General features: G+C 46.5%; 1 protein-coding gene across 1 annotated transcript; it reads left to right on the plus strand.

Annotated features, from left to right (window-relative positions):
- Positions 1 to 630: 630 nt before the first annotated feature.
- LOC136556315 (cryptochrome DASH-like) lies at positions 631 to 21,684 on the plus strand. The gene is made up of 13 exons (XM_066549446.1): positions 631 to 696; positions 810 to 944; positions 2,471 to 2,601; positions 3,599 to 3,747; positions 4,657 to 4,745; positions 7,115 to 7,188; positions 8,798 to 8,887; positions 11,690 to 11,769; positions 13,464 to 13,523; positions 14,561 to 14,718; positions 17,557 to 17,676; positions 19,693 to 19,869; positions 21,364 to 21,684. The coding sequence occupies exons 1-13, from the start codon at positions 631 to 633 to the stop codon at positions 21,457 to 21,459; spliced, it is 1,425 nt and encodes a 474-aa protein (XP_066405543.1). The 3' UTR covers positions 21,460 to 21,684.
- The last annotated feature ends 1,001 nt before the right edge of the window (positions 21,685 to 22,685 follow it).

Genomic DNA, 22,685 nt, shown 5'->3' on the forward strand with positions numbered 1-22,685 from the left:
TAATACATTATTACTTTCTAGCTCAACACATATAATATTTGTTTTAATATTTGTGAAAAGCCAATCATAAGATGGCTTTTTCACAGATAAAGAGATTTAAAAAGAAAAAAGAGGTTAAAAAAAACCCCCAGCCAGCAATAAGAGCGACCAGCTGGGGCAGGCATATATATATAAAAATATATATAAATATAAAAATCATAGCTATATATATAAAAATATAAATATATTATACATATTATATATATTATATATATCATATAGCTATGATTTATATATATATCTCATAGCTATATGATATATATAATATAATATATATTATATACATCATATATATATAATATGATATATATCATATATATTATTATATATACATATATATTCATATATATATTCATATATATTTTCATATATATGTGAAAATACATGTGCTGAGAGCACAGGGACCGAGGGAAGCGAGCTCGCTGCCCTGCAGGGATGCGGGACGGGACGTGCCCGTCCCTCGGGATGCGCTGGGGGCGGACACGGGGATGCGGAGCAGGACGGCTCCTCCCCGGCGGGGCGGGATGAGGGGCCGGGCGGAGGGGCACGGAGCCGGCCCGGGTGAGGAGGGAGAGGCCACACGGAGGGACCATGTCGGGCACAGCGGGCACGGCCATCTGCCTGCTGCGCTGCGACCTGCGCGCCCACGACAACCAGGTAGGGAGCGCCGGGGGTTTCTGTAGGGCCAGTCCCGGTGTTTCGGGCAGGATGGGCAGGGATTGTCCCGCATCCCGCCCCGGCAGCTCTCACGGCCCGCTCTGTGTTTGCAGGTGCTGCACTGGGCTCAGCAGAACGCAGATTTTGTGGTTCCGCTCTACTGCTTCGACCCGCGGCACTACCTGGGCACCCACTGCTACAGCTGGCCCAAGACGGGGCCCCACAGGCTCAGGTTTTTGCTGGAAAGTGTGAAGGATCTGAGGGAAACTCTCAAGAAAAAAGGAAGGTAGTTGAGAAAGCACCGTGCAAATACCACGTACATTTCTCTTCTCCTATTCTATTTCAACACATACCTGAGCTGTGACTCGGATCATGAGCTCTGGGCTCGGGTGGTGGCTGATTTCAGAGCTATTTCAGAGAGCCACAGCCCTTCTGTTAGGTACAGCAGGGTCCCGTGTGTAGTAGCCCTTGCTGTGGTCACCTGCAGGGGGACAAAGAGCCATCCGGGCTCTGTGCCACGTGGGCTTTGCTTTCTCAGGTACCCCTGAGGTGATGAGTGTCAGCCCTGAGTGCTTTGCCCAGAGTGCTGAGAGTGGGAAAAGCAAACAGCAGAATTTTGAGATGTGGGCAGTTACAGTAGCCACTGTGGCCAGGAGCCTTTCCTTGTCCCTGGAGGGCTTTCCCTGGGAGTTGGCTTGAGACAGACCAGCATGGAGCCTGGCTTCTGAGACTGGGGAGTTACATTTTCTTATGCCTTGTCCTGCTAAACCCGGGCTCTAGACTCAGATATCCTTGTTTATGAGATGTCTATGCCTTTAGAACCATAGTTGGGGTAGACCAGGGCCTGAAGAATCCACTACCAGATAATATCTGGCTTTGCAGAGCAAAATATCATGGAGTCATAGAATAGTTTGTGTTGGAAGGGAACTTTAAGGGCTATCCAGTCCAATCCTCCTGCACTGAGCAGGGGACATCTTCAACCAGATCAGGTTCAGAGCCCTGTTCAGTCTTACCTTGAATATTTCCAAGGATGGGACAACTTCTCTGAGAAACTTGGACAAGGTGGATCAGCCAGCCCTTGAATCTCTTTAGTGTGTGAGGATAAAAAGATTCACTTTTAGGTAACAGCCTGGCTTTGTGTCCAGTCATCCTTTCTGAGGCATCCAGAGTGGCAGAAATGTGTTTGACATAAACAAAGCCCCAGAGGCTTACAAACTCTGTTCAGGGGCTCCTAAAAAATGCAGGCTGGTCAAATCCTGTCTGTCTGCCCCCACACACTGTTTGTGCTCCATAGAAAACTGGGACACGAGTGCCTGCCTGGGCTGGGATGATGGCCTCTTGTGCACATAAATAACAATAACATCAAACCTACTTCAGGCCAGTATTTTGTATTTTAGTACCCTGGTTGTGAGGAAGGGGAAGCCGGAAGATGTGGTCTGTGATCTGATTACTCAGCTGGGCTCTGTCACTGCTGTGGTTTTCCATGAAGAGGTAAGGGAAATACTCCAGTGACACAGTTAAAAGATAAAATCATGCTCTGAAGGTCTCTTCCACGACCAAGTGGTGATGCAGATCCTGTGTGTTTCTTGGCTGTGGTGTTGTTAACCTTGGGTAGTTCCTGGGATGGGGATTCCCTGAGTGGGAGTCCTCGATGGGGCAGAGGGAGGAAGGTAACGTGGAGAAGCATGAGGAGGGCGAGACCAGGGACCAGGGTCTTTGTGCACGTGGGAGCTGCATTTGTGCAGCCCTGGCCTCACTCTTTTGTTCTCCCTAGGCCACTCAGGAGGAGCTGGATGTGGAGAAGGGGCTGTGCCAGGTGTGTGGGCAGCACGGGGTGAAGGTTCAGACGTTTTGGGGCTCCACGCTGTATCATCGGGATGACCTTCCCTTCAGGCCTATTGACAGGTGGGCTGCTCTGTGCTATCACCCCTCACTGTCCCTTGTGTTTCTCACTCTGGAGGGCTCCCAGTCCTCTGGTCCCCCAGGGAAAGGACCTATTAGTCCATCTATTTCTGTTTTTATGGAGCAGTGCTGTTGTGCTCAGGCACACAAAGGGGAAGCAGCACATTCAGCCCTCTGCACCTGTAGGATTTATGCTTCTGTATGCATGAAAGGTGTGTGACCATTCATTAAGGGGCTGGAAAAGACCTCTAAGATCATCAGATCAAACCATTAACTAAGCCAACCCCACCAGTAAACCATATCCTTCAATGCCACATTTGCACATCTTTTAAATCCTCCAGGGACAGTGACTTCACCACTTCCCTGGACAGCTTGTTCCAGCCTCACCACCCTTTCTGTGGTCAGGAAAACTTTAGGAAAAGTTTCTGTGAAGAAACTTTTCCTAATATCTAATCTAAACTTCACCTGAAGCAACTTTATAGAACCAATAAATGGTTTGGGTTGGAAGGAACCTAAGAGATGATTGACTTCCAACCCCTCCTTGATGTGTGTGTACTCTTCACTGCTCCCTCAGTAGTCACCTGAAGTGTGGTTGATGGAGTTGAGTGATTCATGGTATTCTGTAGAAAATACATGTAATAAGGGCAGGCAAGTCAGGCCATGAAAATGCCTGTTTTTCTCCTTTGAGGCACCAGGAGGATGTAGATTTTTACACTGACATCAGCTGTGTTAATCAGAAGTTAGGTGAGATATATCTGGCTCTCAGGATTTCCCCCCCAGGGCACACCTTAAATTGAAAAGGCACAATTTGCATCAGAAGCAGAATGAAATTGGTGACTGCTATCCCCGGGGGCCTCTGCCCCTGTTGTGCCTGGCAGTGTTCAAGGGGGGCATCACAAAGGTGAGAGGAGAGCCTGGAATGCTGATCCTGCTCCCGAGGAGGGGGTGTGTGGTGTGGGGAGGGGCCGGGGCAGTGACCTGGCTGCTCCCATCTCTGCAGGTTGCCTGATGTCTACACCCACTTCAGAAAAGCGCTGGAATCCGGGGCCAGGGTCCGGCCAACCCTGCGGATGCCGGATCAGCTAAAGCCCCTGGCTCCAGGGCTGCAAGAAGGGAGCATCCCTACAATGGAGGATTTCGGGCAGAAGGGTGAGGAAACTTAATTTGGAAGTTGTTCTAATGAAATCCTGATTAGATTCTGTTCTTTAAAATATCCTGCTTCGGTCTGTTTTGAAAAATGTGGTTTATAAAGTGAATAATCTCCTGCTGCTGCAGATTCCCAGATGTTCAGCCAGGCTGAATCAGGTACCTAAACCAAACATCTTGCAGTGCATATTATACTCTGTCACAGAAAAAATATCTTTTTGTAAAAATGCAGAGGCAACTAGTGCCTGAGAGATACATGAAATGTAGTCCCTAAGGATGATTGGATTATCATGGCCCTTTCAGCCTGGGAGGTGCTGTAGAAGCATCTGTCTTTAGTTGCAGGAATAGGCAGATATTTGTCTTCAAATTAAAAGAGAGTAGGTTTAGATTAGATGTGAGGAACAAATTCTTCCTTCTGAGGGTGGTGAGGCCCTGGCACAGGTTCCCAGAGAATCTGTGGAAGTGCCATCCCTGGAAGGGTTCAAGGCCAGGCTGAACAGAGCTTGGAGCAACCTGGGATAGTGGAAGGTGTCCCTGTCCATGGCAGGAGGTTGGATCTGATCTTTAATGACCCTTCCAACCCAAACCATTCTGTGATTCTGTGATATGTCTCTTGCTGAGAACCAAAACACAGAGGCAATGGTTGCCCTTCAAACTGTCTCAGTTCACCCACTCTGCAAACACAGGTGAAATCCCTGTGTGGGAATTTCCTACCCTGCACATGGGTAGAAAAAAAAAATCCTTAGTGATTTTTAATATGTTTGATATGACCCTTATTTTAAAGGAAAACCACACAATCTTTTATGCCCTCAAAGCAGACATCCCCACTGCTGAGCATCCCTAGATTTTAAGCTCCCTGCCTTTGGGATGCTTTCCCAGAGGGTAACAAGGTGTTGGTGTTTTCTGTGGCAGATCCTGTGACTGATCCCAGAACAGCCTTCCCCTGCAGTGGAGGAGAGACCCAGGCTTTAATGAGGCTGCAATATTATTTTTGGGACACGGTAACTCTTACATTTCCTTGCCTACATCCTCCCCCTTGTACACATGGCTGTGCAAGTGGGTGAGGCTGCAATTTCACTTCCTAATAATATTTCCTTAGCTCCCATATAAAACTTGACAAAGGAGGGAATTAGCATTATTTCAGTTTTTCAGACAGACAAACTAGACCAAAAAGAAGTCATCTGAGACTGGGGAATGTAACCAAAAACTTAGGAACCTAGTTAACTGGCCATCTCTCTGAAGGATTTTTTTCCATTAACTTCTGGGACTTGGGACAAAATTTTTTAGCTGCTTTACCTTGATTTGCTCCTTCTATGCTCATGTCCCACATCATCAGCAATGTAGTTCCTCTGTTTTGGAGGAGTGAAAAGTGGCCTGAAGGGCTGGAATTGCAGCTGGGGTGAGGAACAGCTGACCCAAGTTCTGCGTGCAGTTATAAATAGTAGGAGGTTTCTGTAGTCTGGTTTGAAATCTTGCAGCCAATCATGACAGCTACTATTTGTTTCCTTGCTTTGGTGGAGTGAAGCTCCTGCTGACTGCATTTTGTCAGACAGTTTTTGAACTTCTTTCTGGTCTAGTTTGAGGAACTGTCTTGAATTTGCCATGTCTGAATTCAAAGGTAGACGTGATGATTTCCAACAGCATCGGACCCAAGCAGTTTTCTGGATAAAGGAGGGAGAACCTCTCTAGCTGAGATGGGTTAAAAGTGTGGTGTGGGACAGCCCCCAGGGCATCCTTTCAGCTGTGTTTCCCAAATTCCTGCATTCCTTTGCTTTTGGGGAGCATTGTCCTGGTTTGACCCCATAAAGCATCTCAGCCCCACAGCAGCTGCTCCCTCAGTTCCTGCCAGTGAGATGGAGGAGAGATTCAGAAGGATTAAAGTGAGAAAAGTCATGTGTTGAGTTAAAGACCATTTAGTAGGGAAAGCAAAAGCTGTGTGCACAGGCAAAACAAGGTAAGGGTTCATTTCATTCTTCCCACCACTGGGCAGGTGTTCAGCCATCCCCAGGAAAGCAGGGCTCCATCACAGTTACTTGGGAAGACAAATGGCATCACTCCAAACATCCTAACTTCCAGCTTTATATGCTGAGCATGACATCATATGGTCTAGAATACCCCTTGGGTCAGATGGGGTTGGCTGTCCCAGCTGTGTCCTCTTCCAAATCCTTGTGCACCCCCAGCCTACTCAGGGTGGGGTGGTGAGAGAAGCAGAAAAGGCCTTGAGGCTGTGGGAGCTCTGCTCAGCAGAAAGGAAAACATTGGTGTGCTCTCTGCACTGTTTTCAGCACAAATCCAAAACAACCCCAGATTAGCTGCAATGGAGAAAATTAACTCCATCCCAACCAAAATGAGTACAAGTGTGGGTAGCTTTTACTCTTGGTCAAGCATTAATGTAATCAGAGCTGGAAAACCTGTTCCTTCTTTTTTTGTAATGCAAATATTGAGCTACAACAGCCCTTTAGCAATTATAACCTGTGCAGTGAAGGTGATCAAGGAGAAGTTGGTCTTCCCTGTGTCCTCTGCATTGTCCATGGAATGCTTAGAACGTGGATGATCTGCCTCCTGCTGTAAATGTGTGGGGCACAGAAACAACAGTGGTCAGGGTTCCTGCAGCTGAGTGCTGGGGGCTGTCACATGTGGAGGGGTTTCATAGTTGGTTTGTAAGTAAAGTTGAGTTAATAGAAGAAATAACAATTGATGATTTTTGAGTGTATCTATAGCAATTAAGAAGACAAGGTTGTTAGCATGAGACTAGATTAGAAAAGATACATAAAAATTTTTGTAAGCTAGAGTACGTGTATAAGTAGATGCGTATCTGTGCTTTATTAAATTTTTGTAAAACTTTTACTAATTATATTAACACTAATTGTTTTGCACCAGTAAATATAATAAATTATTGTAATGTAGTTAATGACCTAAAATTACACTTTATTAAGAGTATATAAGGTAGAAAACACAAAAAATAAAAACTTTATTTTAACACTAACAGCCACACTGGTTCCATAACCCCCAAACAAGCAGCCACAAGGCTCCCAGTTCTACTGGTGCTTTTCAGTGGGTTTCTGATCCAGAATCAGATGGGGATGGGCAGGGAGCAGCACAGCCAGGTGCACAGTGCTGGTGGATAGAAAGGTGCTGTAGGCTGAAGCAGGGAGCATGCCTTGTGGCACACCCCCAGAGCTGTAATGAAGATTGCTGGCCTGATTCCTGCCTGTGTGCTGGGGGCAGGAATTGGCAGCTGTGCAATCCTTGCAGGCAGCCATGAGAGGGAGCCCAGCCCTGCCAGATTGCTCTGGCTGCAGAAGGAAAGAACATTTACAAGCAGGTTGCTTGTAAAGTATTGAAATCTTTTGTTCTTTTGCTCTCACAGAATCTGGTTGCTTCTTACAAGGAGACTCGGAATGGCCTGGTGGGAATGGATTACTCCACGAAATTCGCACCATGGTAAAGATTTTTGTTGGGACTGGGAAAGCCTTTTCTGTTTCCATCCCAAACAGATGTTACCTGTCTGCTGAGTGCTGCTGGGCACGGGTAGGGGTCTAGGTGTGGTTCCTTTGGCCCTTTTTATGGTGGTAGAGCAGCTCTGAGGCTGCAGTTCCCTGGAGGCAGAACTGTGCTGGGAGCACAGCGTGGACAGGGAGCAGGAGGCACTCACCATTTGCCTTTGGCTTTGTGCTGCTTTGTGTGGGAAAGGAAAGGCAGGGAGGCAGCCCAGCTTCAGCCTAATTCTGGTTTCCTGAATAGTTTGGGGCAGGTCACCCCACCTCTCTGCCATTCTGCAGGGTGAAGAGACACTTCTGATTATTCCTGTAGGAAAGGATCTTTTGTGTGGGTAAATATTTTGATTTTTAATTAGGGGCTTTGGTCCCTGGTGCTGGAAGAGGCAGAGTTAATTCCAGACTGGAATTGAAGCAGCAGCAGAGCCCAGTTCAGCCTAAACTGAGAGCATCTGGATTCTCCCAACAGAATTGCAATGAGAACCAAATTTCAGAGGCTGTTACAGGTTGGGATTTTGTTTCCAGCGAGCTTTGTGCTGTGATGGTTGCAGTGGATGGCTCCATCTGGTGGCACTTTGGGATCCCAGGACTGCTGGCTCTGTGGAATTTTGTTATTGGTGGCCTCCACTTGAGTTTTTCCAAGCTGGCCATTTGCTCAGAGCAAACAGTTTCTGATCTGCCTGCCCCAAAATGTTCCTCTGTCACATAATCAAAATCAGAACAGTTCAGGTTGCAGCCAGTCATTCCCATCTCATGCTGGCCTTTAGAGCTGGTCAGCAATTAAGGGAAAACTCTTCAAAGTCTTTCTTTCTGTTTTCCACAATTGATTAGAACATCCAGTGTTTCCACAAGCTGTAGTGGAGATGGCAGTAAAATGCATTTCTAGGAAAAGCAAGGTAAAAGCTGTTCTTGATCACCCTGTATGATGGGGTTGGAGTTTGCAAGTTCTTTCCTGCCTTGCAACAGCTCTGATTTGGAACAAATGGAAGAAGCCCAGTGGGTTGAAATGCCAGAGGAGGGTTTGATGTTTTCCTGCCAGGGCTCAGGTTTGCAGAAGTCACTTAACCTTCTGTGGTTGCTCAAATGAGCCACTGAGGTTCTGCAGGAAAAGGAGCCCTGGGCATAGGATAAGGAGGTTTGTGGTAAAAGGGCAGGTAGAACATGTGATGCAGAGGTTGACATTTGAGATTCTTTTCTGGGTGTGTCATTGGGTTTGTTAAATCATTCAGACAAAACTTGTCAAACTTGAGTAAAATGATTTATCTCCATAGCTTGAAATGATTTATCTCCATAGCTTGGAGACTCCTGTAACAGTCATACTCCAGGAAGGAGAGGATCTTGATTCTTGGAAGGGAATTCTCTCTCTTGAAGAGTTGCAGGAAGTTACAACTTGACTAAAGCCATTTAGGAAGTCAGGGGCAGCACTGCAAGCTGAAGAAAACAGCTTTTTCTAAAGTTCAACAACTTTAGACACAAAACTGCCCCTCTCCTCCCTCTGAGCTGACATCAAGCTGTCAGTCCTGTGTGGCATTCAGACATCATTCCTCTGCTTTCAGGCTGGCACTGGGCTGCATCTCACCTCGATACATCTATGAGCAGATCCAGAAGTATGAGAGAGAGAGAACAGCAAATCAGAGCACATACTGGTATGTCTTTGCACCATCAGCATGGCTCATTTTCTCTGAAAAGGAATCTGGTATTTCATGCACAGGAGAGTGATTTGTTAACTCTCTTTGTAACGAATGTTTGTTTTTCCTCTGCCTGCTGGCTGGTTCCTCTGGGTTGCACTGCAGTTCTCTTTCAGTACAGATTTATTAGTCTATCTTCAACACCCAGGGGCTTTAGGCACTTTGTAAGTAAAGATTATGAATGCCAGTTGTCATTATTATTGCTGGGAAATCTTGGCTCATTATTTTTGAAAACAATCTCAGAAAATCAGCACCATCCATCTCTGTGTTCTTATGGGCTAAATGAGAAGGAGGAATAGTTTACAAATAAAAGCCAAAGGATTTCTCAGACTGAGGATATGAGCCCAAAGGTCTCAGTTACTGTGTGACTTGTTCAAATCTCATGGTGTTTGAAGGTCCCATGGCCACAGGTCCAGCAAGTGGCCCTGTGTTTGCTCAGCTACCTGGCCATGACCACCAAATCAGAGCAGAGGAGAAGAGGGCACTGGGAACTGGGTTTAATGCATCCCATCCTATAGTAGAGGAAATGTATTTAAATATCTGTATAGAGGCTTTGCCCCAGAGGTCCTGGTTGCCCTTGATGGGCTGCAGCTGCCATGTCCTTAATTGGGCTGCAGCTGCCATGTCCTTAATTGGGCTGCAGCTGTGACCAATGAAGATAACTGGGATAAAAGGGGGGTGGGTTGGCCAGTCAGGGAGAGCCTTGGAGGAGTTCTGACCTGAGAGAGGACAACATGCAGAAGAAGGAGTCAGTGAAGATCTGCAGCCATGAGAATACACCAAAGAGGTATGGACTTTAGAAGTCTGAGAATATTATTATAGGACTCTAGAGAAATAGAACAACAACACCATCCTGTCACCCATGCTCTTTCTCACCTCTCAGATTATCCATCCCTGTGCTGGCCTTGAACTTGTTCAGCTCTGCCCAGACACTGTGAATCAGAACCTGGAGCTCTGATAGAGAAACAGGGTCATGGTAAAGCCTGGCCTAAAACTAGACCTGGATGGGAAAAATCCCAAACCATAATATCTGTGCGAACTCTAGAACTAAATATTCATTTTGGTTTGTTACATTTGCAACGTGTCAAACAGCACAGTGGTTGGCGAAGAACAGGCAGAACACTGTCAACCTTTCTGGCCACAATCCTCAGTTTCATTAAAATTCAAATTGACAGATAAAATATCAACACCCATGAAGTGTATATTTGTTTTTTGTTTTTTTTTTTTTTACTTCAAAGACAGTTCAGAGAGGAAAGATTTCAATAAATGAACATACTCCTGTTTTCCATCTTACAGTCAGCCAGCCTGCTTGCAGCTGGCATGCCATGGTGATTTTAGCATTTTAAAGTGTTCAGTAATTACAAAAATGAAGCTGTCAAGCTCCCAGGAAGTCATTTGTATAATGAAGTACAGGTCATGGTGGCTGCACATTGAACCTCAGTGTTATGACACTGTTTTTTAGGATTTGGACAGTGTCCTGTTCAGATTGGACATTAGGAGGAATTTCATGTCTGAAAGGATGATTAGATTTGGGAGTGGATTTCCCAGGGAGGTGGTGGAGTCACTGTCCTTGAAGGTATTTAAGGAAAGACTGGACTTGGTGCCATGGTCTGGTTGACACTGTTGTGTTTGGTCAGGGATGGGCCTGGATGGTCTCAGAGGTCTTTTCCACCCTGATTCCCTAATTCTGTGATTCTGTTCTGTAACCAGATTATCCAGAAGGATCTTGTCAGCCTAAAAATCAGCTGAGCAGAGAGCTTCCCATATGGCATAGAGCTGAAGCAGGCTTCTGAGGCTGATGTGCCATCATTTTATAAGAAGCTCTTTTTATATAAAAGATGTTATATAAAACTGTCCTTTTTTTCGATGGGCCTAGCACCTGATCTAATGGGCTCGAGCACTGTAAACCAGTTTTGAAAGGTGTCTTAGAGTTCCTTGCCAAGGTAATTGCTTAAATCAACACAAATAGATCAACACAAAGCTCTCAGGAATGTGCTGGTGTGCTCGTTCCTGTGGAAGTGTGAAGCTCAATCAGGCTCTCGCCCTGCTCTAGGGAGAACTACACCCCAGCAGGGATGGAGGAGGAACATGTTTCCTGAAACTCTGCTCCTGCACCTGAGCTAAGGAAAGCTTCCCAAGTGATTCATGCAGAGTTTGCTTTCCCTGTAAGCCAGGCAAGCAGGCTTGGGGAAAGAACTGGTGTCGCCAGGAAGATCCCTGAAATCCCTCGTGTTGCCACATTTCTCTTCACAGAGAAAAGCAAGGCACAGTTCTTCCCAAGAATATTTCTGGGTTTCACATTCTCTGAACCTCAGAGAAAGGAAAATCACAATTCTTATCTCATTTGCTGTGCCTGTGTTGTGCCAAAGCAGAATGCAATATGGAGATTGTTTACCCACAGTGATGGTGTTTTGTTCCTTGGCCTGTCAGGGCCAGGTGTGTGTGTGTGAGTCAGGACTGTCAGTGACAGTCACGAGATTCTGTGCAGTGTGTGCAGAGTTGAGTGCTTGGCAGGTTCAGTTTAGATGTAATATAGTGTAATAGAATATAGAATAATATAGTATAATAAAGTATTAATTAGCCTTCTGATAAGATGGCATCCTCCTCATCATTTCTCCCTACCACAGGGGTCGTCCTGTTACAATACCCTCGTTGTGAATAAACCTCACAGTGTTAATGGTGGGTTGTATGGAAGCAAAATCCTTGTTCAGTTATCATATCTGAGCCACAGTGAAATACTGAGATGGCTTTGTGTTTCAGGGTCCTGTTTGAACTGCTGTGGAGGGATTACTTTCGGTTTGTGGCCCTGAAGTATGGCAGAAGGATTTTCTCATTAAGAGGTGTGTATGCATCACCACATTTAGGGGGGAAAGGTACTCTCTTAACCACAGGGAAAGTAAGAGAAGAGGCTGTTTGTAGCATTCACATTCTCTGAAAAAATCCCTTTGCCCAGGATTTTTCTCCTGGGAAGCTGAGAAGCCTCAGAGAAAAGGAAAACAATTCTGATCTCATTTGCTTCTCCTGGGTTTTGCTCGTGTGGAATGTGTTTGGAGATTGTTTACCCACAGGTGATTGTTTCATTGGATTCTGCTGGGAGTTGTTTTGACTTTCTGGCCAACTGGGGCCAAACTGTGTCGAGACTCTGGAAAGAGTCAGGAGTTTTCATTATTATCTTTTTAGCCTTCTGTAAGTATCCTTTCTGTATCCTTTAGTATAGTTTAGTATAGTATTCTTTAATATAATATAGTATTATAGAATAATAAATTAGCCTTCTGAGAACATGGAGTCAGATTCATCATTCCTGCCTTCGTTGGGGCATTCCCAACAAATACAGTAACTGTTGGCATTAAGTTGTACAAATGTTCTTCTCATGGTGCTTGTGTCGCCACCCTGGGATGCTGCTGGGAGCTCTCTGTTAGCACAGAAATGCCTCAGCACCACGGTGCTGGACACCGATCCCCAAATCTGATGAGGTACAGGGAGTATTATTGACAGTATTATTTTCTGTGGGAAACAGCAGCACAAGGAGAGTGAAGATGCTGTTTCCAGAGACATTCCACCTTTCAGCAGAATCCAGGCTTCAGGCTTGCCTGAGTTCTCCAGAGGACCTGGGACAGAGCAGGAACTGACCCAGGAGAGTGAATCCCAAGAAACCAGATACTGCACCACATAGGAATCAGAATAAGATCTGGCTCCAGCCCCAGTGACAGGAGTGTGCAATGTGAAATGGGATCTGAGCACTCAGTGCAACAACAATACCCAGTCCATGTGTCAGGAGACCCTGCAGGTGATGCCTGTGCTGGGTGAGCTGCTCTGCAGGGGAGGCAGCACTGGCTTAGGTGCTCCAGGGCAGTCTGCCTGGCATCCAGCTGTGGCTGCAGAGGGACAAGTCTCCCTCAGGGTCTGTGTCACATCTGCCAGGCCTGTGTCGCTGTTCTGATGGCATTGGGTGCCAGTGGTGGGCCTGATCTGGAATGTCTGTGGCTAGAGCTGTGTTGTCCCTGCTGCCTCTGCTCCATTGCACAGAAGGCTGTAATTGCCACTGCATCCTGCAAACATGAAATCCCCCCCCCTCATCTGTTCCTATCCCATTTGCAGGGGCAAAGTGTTACCTGAGGCTTCTGCCAGGTAATTCTAGGTTTAATACCTACTGCAGAAACAGATTTCACATAAACTTTGTCCTGGAGTAAAGCTGAAAAAGAAAATACCAGCATGGGCCAGAGCACATCTCCACTTGTGAGGTCTGAGTCATTTTTAATTAAAAAGGGAAAAAAAAAAGCAAACATCAGCAAAACAAATAAACAATGTCCATTAGGGCTTGAGCACCCTCTGTGTGCAAAAGACACCCATTTGCAACACTTAAGGGGAGGAATGGATCATCTCTAAACCTGTGCAGGTTTGTTTGTGATGGCACAGACAGGCTGTGCTTCACCCTCACTCCTTGTGTCAGCCAAGCTCCCCTGGCTGTGTTGTGGTCTGAGTAACTGCCTGTGTCAGTATTTCTTCATCAGCAGGTCATTATTTTCCTCCACAGGGCTTCAAAGTAAAGAGATCCCCTGGAAAAAGGACCTTCAGCTCTTCAGCTGTTGGAAGGGTCAGTAGGAGCCACAGGTTTGGCTGGCTGTGTTTTGTTCTCCAGCTGTCTGTTGGGGCTCACAGTGCCCTAACCGTGACTCAGGTCTCTGCAGGGGAGCTGCCAGCATGGTCAGGGCTGGCATTTAACCTGGCATCACCAGGGTATGAATGTGTGTGGCCTCCCTTCCCAGACTGAGCACTGAGCAGCCCACAGGGTTACCCTGCTTTGTGAGGTGCACTGCAGGTAGATTTTCCTGCCCAGGAGGGAGTGTTTGTGACCTGCTCTGGTCCCTTGTGTTTAGTCACACAGAGGCTGACCAACCCTTCTTATCAATATTAGATTGCCATGCCTTCTATGTTTGGTTCTGTTTGCTTTTGGTTACAAGGTTAAAACAGATTTAGACTTAAATCTAAATCATCTTTTTTAAATCCCACAGCCTTTTCTTGAGCTGTTACAACTTTGTTGTTGTAACATGAATAGCAAGCATAATATCTCAAAACTTGGAGGGGCAAACAGATGAAAGTATTAGAATCAGTGCAGGACACACCTCTGTGTCTTTTCTTGTGTTAATGCCATGTGTACCCATTTGCACACAGGATCAAATAAATCATCCAGGCACAGGAAATCTTTTCCTTAACAACAGACAAACTCTGCTTTTCAGGTACTAAGCCTGGGGGATTTGTCCAGTACATCCCTCTGTTAGTCACCTGTCAAGAATCTTTCTGTTCTTGGCTCATCTCACTATTGTCTGCATATTTATTTTACTCTGCAAAATTTCCTGCAACTCACCTGATTGTTTTTCCAGCCTGAGATTTTTCTGTACTTTCTTTTTTTCTTCTTGCCAAAACTTCTCCCCAGCTTCATTTTCAGTATGAGATCCAATTTAATTTCCAATGGATCTTAGTGGCTGCACTCCAGTTAAACCACACTGAAATCTCTCCCTGCTGCTGTGCGCTGGCACTGTCTTGGAAATGGCTGTGAATACATGAGCACAGGCTGGTTTATGAGTGCCCAAAAGCATCATGATACCCCAGTGCTGTGTTTTGTCTCTGCAGAGGGCAAAACTGGGGTTCCTTTTGTGGATGCCAACATGAGGGAACTGAGTGCCACGGGCTTCATGTCGAACAGAGGGCGGCAGAACGTCGCCAGCTTCCTCACCAAGGACCTGGGGCTGGACTGGAGGATGGGGGCAGAATGGTTTGAATACCTGCTGGTAAGACTGAGCCCTTGGTGTGCCTGGAGTTCAATGACAGGCAGGAGGACAACCCTGACTCACAAGAAAGGGTACAGGTGATGATCAGTAATTTTCAGGCTGATACAAGACTGTGTAGATACTTTTTGCAGGGTGTGAGCTTCCCAAAGCTCACATAAGTAAAAGGAATTTTGCCACAGTGGAGCTGCCACCAAAAAAGATGCAGCTAGGAAGTTTGCAGTAAGCTTTGATCCTCTGTGCAGGGTTTTAGCCAGAGATCTGTTGCACTTGAGAAAACTTTCAAACATGAATTATGCTAACAATGCTCTGATTTGCTCACCCCAGAGGCTGATGAAGAGGAGGGCAGCCCAGAAATAGAACATAAAAAGTGTGTGCTGGCACAGTGTCTATGCATTGGTGGCTGTGGACTGGAAGCCAGTTAGACAAGCACAGGCAAGTAGGGACAATGGCTGGATCAGCTTCCACAGAGCTCCACCCTGGCTGGAGGCATCCTTCTTCATTCTGGGCTGTTACAGGTCTCCCTGCCAACTGGAGCACCAGCTCCTCTCATATATCAATCAGCAGCTGTGTGAGCTCAATTAAATAGCTGGGTCACTTCTCTGACCTCAGTCCCCCTGGATTCTCATGGTGCTGACTGAAAAAGGCCAAATATTCACATCAGCCTCACATTAAAGGTCTTATCTGTGGGATACAGGAGGCAACTGGCAATCAGAAAACTTTCCACTCACTCAGAGTGCTGGATGGGCAGAGAAAGCCCAGTTACCTTGCCAACATCTGCAGTTAAGAGATTTTTTTTGTGAATGTAATTTTTTTTAAACTTCCTTGGAGCTGGGCTCTGTCATGGCTTTGGCTGCAGGAGGAAAATCTGGGTGCTCTCCCATGCCAATGCTGTGAGCAGCAGTGGGCTTGAACGACAACACGGTGCAGGACTTCAGGATCCTCCAGAAAGGGGTTTGGGAGCTCCATGCTTTTCCAAAGCTGGGATGCTTTTCCAGATAAAAGCAAGAGCCTCCCACAAGTATGTCCTATTGCAGAGGTGAGGAAGACCTGGAAGGTCTCACACTAGAAAGATGCTGCCTTATTATTACATTTATTCCTAAGGACATGAATTCCAGCCTTGCTGAAGCAGAATTTATCCCACTGCACTGACCCTTTCACCAAGGGAAACCCCAGGTGCTGGTGGCCACTGTAGGTTGGTGTGGCACATGCTGATCCTTGTGCCCTTTGGTCCCATCTTGTGTCACACAACTCTGGTGGCATCCCCAGAGCAGCACACAGGAGACATCAGCTTGCTGGGGAACACATGGCTGTAGAAGGGTAGAGGCCAGTACAGAACTAAAACTGGTCTCACTTGGCCTCTAAAAAAAGGAAAGCAATGCCTGTTTTATCTCCAATACTGCCAGTGAAGGCCCACCAAGTGTTTGTGTGTGCCATCCACACCAGACAGGCAGGGAAACTTAGGCACAAGGTCTCTGCAACCTGCTGGAGCCAGGGGAAAGGCCAGAGACCACTGGTGTCCTGAACTGAGAATATCTCAGCTCTGACTTCAGTGATTTCATTCCCAGGGTCAGGCCCCAAGGAAAGGCAGAGAAACAAACAGAAGAGAATGCCAGGAAGGGGCAAGGCTGAGGGGGAAATGAGCCTACCTCCTCCAGGCCCCCTTGGATTTGCCCTCACCTCCCACACATGCTTTCCTGCATGTTAATCACACAATCAGGCCTCCAATGGCATCTTTCTTCCCTCCTTATCTCACCAGCTGGAGGAAGTGAGATGGGAAGGGGAAGCCTGGTATATAGGGAGCAGAGCTGGCTGCTGCTCACCCTGACCCCAGCACTCACTGGTTCTGCAGAGAAAGGGCAGCTTGACAGAGCCCATTCCCTGAGTCTTTTGTCATCCCGGAGCATTGAGCTCCTCTCTCCAAGGAGTGGTTGAGATCTTGGAAACATCTCTCTGTGGCCTGGTTACTGCTGTGGCTGCAGTAAAGGGACAAGAGAACAGCACTGAACCCAGCTCTTTGTGTCACAGCTGCTGCTTTTGCAGCACAGACACCCCTGGGAATGCTCAGAGATCCCAAACTCTCCTTGCTATCACTTCCACTCCCCTCCTGAGCAGGGTTTGAATTGTCCTACAACTGGAAAACTTCTGGTGTTGGATTTAAGCCACCCTGCCCAGCTGAAGAGCACTCAGATGGGATCATCTTCTGCTCTCAATTGTGCTTGCTTCAAAAGCCCTGCTCCATTTATATAAGCATCCTTGAGAGTTTTTATTTGTTTAGAGAAGGTATAACTTGACAGTGGGAGAAAACTGCAGCGTTTGTATTGTTTGCATCTTCATATAAACTGTGTAGTTTGTCTGCACAGTCTGAGTTAGACTTCTCTCCAAACTGCCTAGTAGGATCAGCAGAGATGATTTGGCAATGTGTGGTGTCTGGGTAACTGGTCAGAAAGAATTTTTTCTCATATTTGAATACTTTATTTTGGAATATGAGCAGTCAAATGCTATGGCTGCTTTGAAGTCTGCCAAATTGTGGCAGAAAGAGAAGGATTTTCCTTTAAAAGGAAGTACACTGGGAAAGATTTTGATTGGACTTTTATCTGTTTTCTGACCTAAGGATCATGATCTGAAGTAGTCTGGGAAGCTGATCCCAGGCTAAAAAGCAGCTGTGTAGGTCCTTTCCTGAGCCAGATGCCTGTACCAGCATGGGAGAGCTCTGACCAACCCAGTGTGGCTGGAGTGAATCCCATTCAAAGAAATTTCCCCCTGAGCTAAAGAATGGATGGGAAGATTGACCAAGGGCTAGCCCAGCTCTTCTGACAGTTCTCTCCCTCTGTTCTCAAGGTGGATTATGATGTTTGCAGCAATTATGGCAACTGGTTATACAGCGCTGGCATTGGCAACGACCCACGGGAGAACAGGAAGTTTAACATGATCAAACAAGGCCTGGATTACGATGGGAATGTAAGTCTTGTGTGGCTGCTTTACAGGGGTGAGTGCAGGCAAGGACTTGTGGTGTTTTAGGGAGCAGAGGAGATCAATGTGCTGTGTGGATACAAAACCAGTTCTTGTGTCTCCTGGCCAGCAGTCGGGCAGATTCCTCGGTGTGTTCAGGGCGATGTAATTTAACAACCTGCTGCTGTCCCCAGGGATGCCCCCACACCCTCCCTGGTCGGTGTGTTAAGTGTTTCATCACTATTTCTTCTGAGTCATAGCCTTATCCTATCAGAACATCACATAGATGCTTCCCTGAGCAGGGAGCAGCTTCTTGGAGAACTTAGGAGTTACCTGAGAGACAGAACCGTTCCTTGAGAGGTGCTGAAGAGTAGATTAAACCTGTGACTCCTCTGACTATCCTCTCTGAAATTGCAGATAAATTGCCCTTTTCTATGGTATTCACATGTCCTCTGAACAGAGAGAGATTTAGCTTTCTCAAGATTTTCTTGAGAGAAGCAGAGAAAAGAATGTTAAAAATAATTCTTATCTCATTTGCTACTCCTGTGTTTGTGCCCATGGAGTGGGCACAAACTGGCAGGATTTAACAAGAATGGAGATTGTTTACCTGAGGTGATTGCTTGATTGGATTCTGGTGATGGTTGTTTGGATTCATTGACCAATTGAATCCACCTGTGTGTGTCGGGACTCTTAGGCAGAGAGTTACAGGTTTTCCATTTAGTTAGTGATAGTTCTTGTTAGTGGGATACAGTGTAATATAGTTTTAGTATAATAAAGTAATTAATTAGCCTTTTGTCTTGGTTTGGAAAGACAGGAGTCTGCTAAGGAAGGCAGGAGCCTCCTCTGAAATGGGGAATGTAAACCCTCCCCACCCCTCTGAATTGCTATGAATTTTAAATTAAGGAGCTCTCAGGCAAAAATATGGGAGCAGGAAATAACAGTCCTTTAATAGGGAAGAAAAATAAGAGGATAAAATAAACAATGCAGTAAACTAAAACAACACTGACAGAGTCAGAACCCAACCTGACACCCTGTGGGTCAGGGTGCTGGCAGCAGTCCCATTGGAATTGTGGCTCAGCCCTCCTGCAGTGTCAGGGGTGGCTCTGCTGGAGCAGGGATCCTGGAGAAAGGTGCAGTCTCTTCCTCTGAAGATCCAGTGGAAGAAGAGGCAGCTGCTGTTCCTCTGGGAAATCCAGTGGAGAAGCTGTGCTGGTGTTCCAGAATCTCCAGATTATATCCAGGTAGGAATGCTTGGCTCCTCCCTCTGGGCTCACATCTCCCAGCGGGATGCTGTAGTTCTTATCAGCCATGCAGTGACATTCCCTAGCTGTTATCAGCAGATGTCCCCTCCTGAGGGAGGAGTGATTGTGATCACTCAGAGAGAGATAAGGAAAACTGCCCACTTGACAAAAGACAGCTGCCATACAGATGGTGATAGAATACATCTTGCCTTGCAACCTGGAACACCTTCTAATGTCATGAAGTTCTACATCTCATTCTTCCTGCCCATCGGGCATTGTAGCACTGATACTTTCCATGTGCTTAGCCAGTATTCACAAACTGCATTCCCTGTTTCCACACTGTTCCTTAGCTTCACCTCAGGCTATGCTGTTGTCTTTTGGCACTGTAGCTGGCAGGATTTAATAAGAAATCAGAAATTGGTCCTAGTAGAGTTAATAGGAGGGATTCAAGAGCACAAGAGTGTGCAGCTGAGCTAGCCATCCTATTTTCCTTCAGTAACAGGAAACTTCTTGGGGGTGACTTCATTTCAGGATGTCCTAAACAGGACAGATGAACAGTGCTGAAAATGCACCTCTGCCTCCCTCCTGTGCCTGCAGTGTGAGCATGGGAGAAGAGCTCCAGCATCCAGGTCTCTCTTTAGGCACTAATTCTGGGTGGAGGATTTAGTAAATGGGGCTAACCCTGGAAATCTGGCTCCTCTCTTTCCCATTGAGAAAGAGCCTTGCTGGGAAGCACTTAGAGATTGTCACTGAATGGATCCTGTCCTGTTGGTTCTGTTTGCAGGGGGATTATGTCAGGCTGTGGGTGCCAGAACTGCAGGGCATAAAGGGAGCAGACATCCACACCCCCTGGGCACTGAGCAGTGCTGCTCTCTCCCAGGCAGGAGTAACTCTGGGTGAGACCTACCCACAGCCAGTGGTGACAGCCCCAGAGTGGAGCCGACACATCCACCAGAGGCCTGTGAGTACTGGGAGGGCTGGGATGGGGTGGGAGGCCCAGGGGCTGCTCTGCATCAGTCTCTGTGGGTTCTGCTCTTCTTTCTCAGGTGTAAAGGGAAAAAAGTTCTTTTAATGCCAGGTCACATTACATCACAGCAGGGACCATGCAGCCAGGATTATTTAGCTCTCTGTCCTACCCACTGTGGTGAAGTTTTTCCTAATATCCAACATGTACCTTCCCAGTCTCAAGCTACGTCAGGGAAGGTATAGGTTGGATATTGGAAGAAATTTTTCACCAAAAGAATAATAAAGTACTGGAATGCTCTTCCCAGGGAGGTGGTAGAGTCACCATCTCTGGATGTGTTTAAAAAAAGACTGCACATGGCACTTGGTGCTATAGTCTAGCTGAGGTGTTAGGGCATAGGTTGGACTCGATGATCTTAGATGTCTCTTCCAACCTCATTATTCTGTGATTCTGTGATGTAAATTTTTGCTGCTTTTCTGTCCCTTGTATAGTCAGCAGGGCTTAGCCACAGCATGTCCTTCTGAGCATCCTTCCATGCCCTGGCAGCCCCTCCAGAGGGATGGGGTTTCTCCAGGACCTCCACTGGTGTGACCACCCCCCAATACAGGTGGACAGAAGAGAAACAACGCAGTTTCTCTGGGTTGTTCTGTTCTTTCTGTTCTCTGTCCTTTCTGCTCAGGAGGTGGAAGTACAACGAACCAACTTCCTGCTTGAGTGCATCCAAACTGGAGTCAGCAAGACCTGTAAATATAGGGACTGCTCCTTGCACTTTGATTTTTGAGTGTATCTTCCCTTTAAAATGGGGGCAGAATGAGTTTTGATCCTGCAGCATGTCAAGGCTTTTATCTGCTGGCTGGGATGCTGTTCTTGGAGGAGGTGGGCATGGAAGGAAATGGATGTAACCAATGGTTGTGTATCATAAGAGTGTTCAGCATTTTGCCTTTCCCCCATGCATCTACCCTGCCTCCTCCTGAGTGAGGATACTTTGTGGAGGCTCAGAGTTAGGTACTGCACCAAGGCAGTGAAGAATGAAGCATGCCCCCATTTCAGGTTTTAATCCCAAGGTGCAGTACCAAATTTTTAGGCCAGATTCCTTTGCCATGAGTGGAAAGTTTTGTGGAAGCAAGGCCTTCTGCTTCACCCATGCTGTTGAAGGGTCTGGATTAGTAACCTCCTGGGATGAGAGAAAGGACTCTGCAGGAGCACTTGGTGAGACACCAGTTTGAGGCAGTGATGAAACTTGAAGCCAAAGAGCTTCTCCATCAGGCAAAAGTTCAATTTTGATGAACTTTCCCAGCTCACCTTACCAGAAACCGTGGTTTCATAAATCCCAGCCTAGAGCAATACCTGTCAGGCCTTCCTGCCTTTTTGAGTGAACTTGGGAGGCAGAAGTTCCATGTGCACGTTCTCCTGGATGTCAGCACTGCTTTGTGACCAAATCCACTCTGCAGCATCAGTAAATCTCTCGCTGTTCCTTGTCATTTGCCACAGGGAGGAAGTCCCCATCCCAGGGGCAAGAGGGGACCAGCACAGCACAAGGACAGAGGGATAGATTTTTACTTCTCTTGCAAGAAGGATGCTTGCTGAAGGCTGAAGGAGTGCTCAGCAGGAGGTTTTGCTGCTGAGGGTGCCTGGATAATGGTTAATCATCTTGAACAAGCCAAAGATACAGGTTTGGCATGGTAAAATAACATGGGATCTGCCTGTCTGGTGTTCCCAGGGACACTCACTGGATGTGGGTGTTTGGAGGTTGTGTATTAGCACCTCTCCTTACTATCTGGAGCCAGTGGTTTATGTGGCAGGTGTTTTCAGTCAGAACTGAAACTTCTTATGCTTATTCTTCATTTCTTAAAGTTTTAAACTCAGCAATCATTGTGCAATTAAAAGTTTTGCTACTGGAATATTTTATCTTCCTCATTTCCACAGAGCTCCACAGATAGAGACTGCAGAGGATGTTCTTTTACTGTGTCTCCTGCAGTATTTTGGAGAAGCACTGTGTTCCTCCTGAAAATTTCCTTACCTGTTGGTTTGGTACCATCCTGGAAGCTGAAAAATGTTCAGTTCATAGCCAAGAGTTGTGTTTTGTACTCGGCATCAAAACCAGTTTGAAATGGACCCCTAACCAGTTTTAGGATTCTGTTTTTATGCAGAATGTTGTACTTGCTGGAGGAGTTTGGGAATTTGGAGATGGCCATATTTGTGCTGTCATGGAGCATTGTCATCTGAGGGGAGCCCAGATCTGAACACTTTGATGACCAAAGATGGGACGTGGTTCTGGATTTATTGCTACTAGAGATCCACTGGGCCTGTTCTGTAAAGAATAACTGCAATACTGTAAAATCTCTGAATGTTCTGGGTTGATGGATTCAGGTCTGAGTGAGAAATAAACAGGCATTTTATACATGAGCAAGTTGTGCCAAAAGCAGAAAAACCAAGTGATTTTGAACATAAGCCCTGTCAGGCCCACATTAACAATTCTACCATTTGTTGTACTGGGGGCCTGGGCAGGAATGTAGCCAGGGTGGTTTGGGGTGGAATAGTGTGAAACAGCTTTAGTGACAGCATTGTTCTCTCTGGCATAAGTGTCTCCTGACACACAGCACAGATCCCTGTCCAGGCCACTCCAGAGGGCAGGGCACTATGTTTGGACAAAGCCCAGCAGGAGAACCACGATCAGTTTTCTGGAAAAGTCCTCTGAGATCATCAAGCTCAACTTGTGACCCAACACCACCATCTCAACTGACTGCCACATCCAGTCTTTCCTTTAACAGCTCCGGGGCTGGTGATTCCACCACATCTCTGGGGAAGCCCAT

Source organism: Molothrus aeneus, chromosome 1 (assembly GCF_037042795.1).
Source record: "Molothrus aeneus isolate 106 chromosome 1, BPBGC_Maene_1.0, whole genome shotgun sequence".
In the NCBI taxonomy this organism is placed as follows: Eukaryota; Metazoa; Chordata; class Aves; order Passeriformes; family Icteridae; genus Molothrus; species Molothrus aeneus.

What these genes read in the sequence shown, in the direction of transcription:
- LOC136556315 (XM_066549446.1), top strand. Translation starts at nt 631, where the DNA reads ATGTCGGGCACAGCGGGCACGGCCATCTGCCTGCTGCGCTGCGACCTG. An exon ending in AATATTATTTTTGGGACACG is followed by an intron (nt 4,746 to 7,114) that starts GTAACTCTTACA and finishes TTGCTCTCACAG; the next exon opens with AATCTGGTTGCTTCTTACAA. An exon ending in TCCACGAAATTCGCACCATG is followed by an intron (nt 7,189 to 8,797) that starts GTAAAGATTTTT and finishes CTCTGCTTTCAG; the next exon opens with GCTGGCACTGGGCTGCATCT.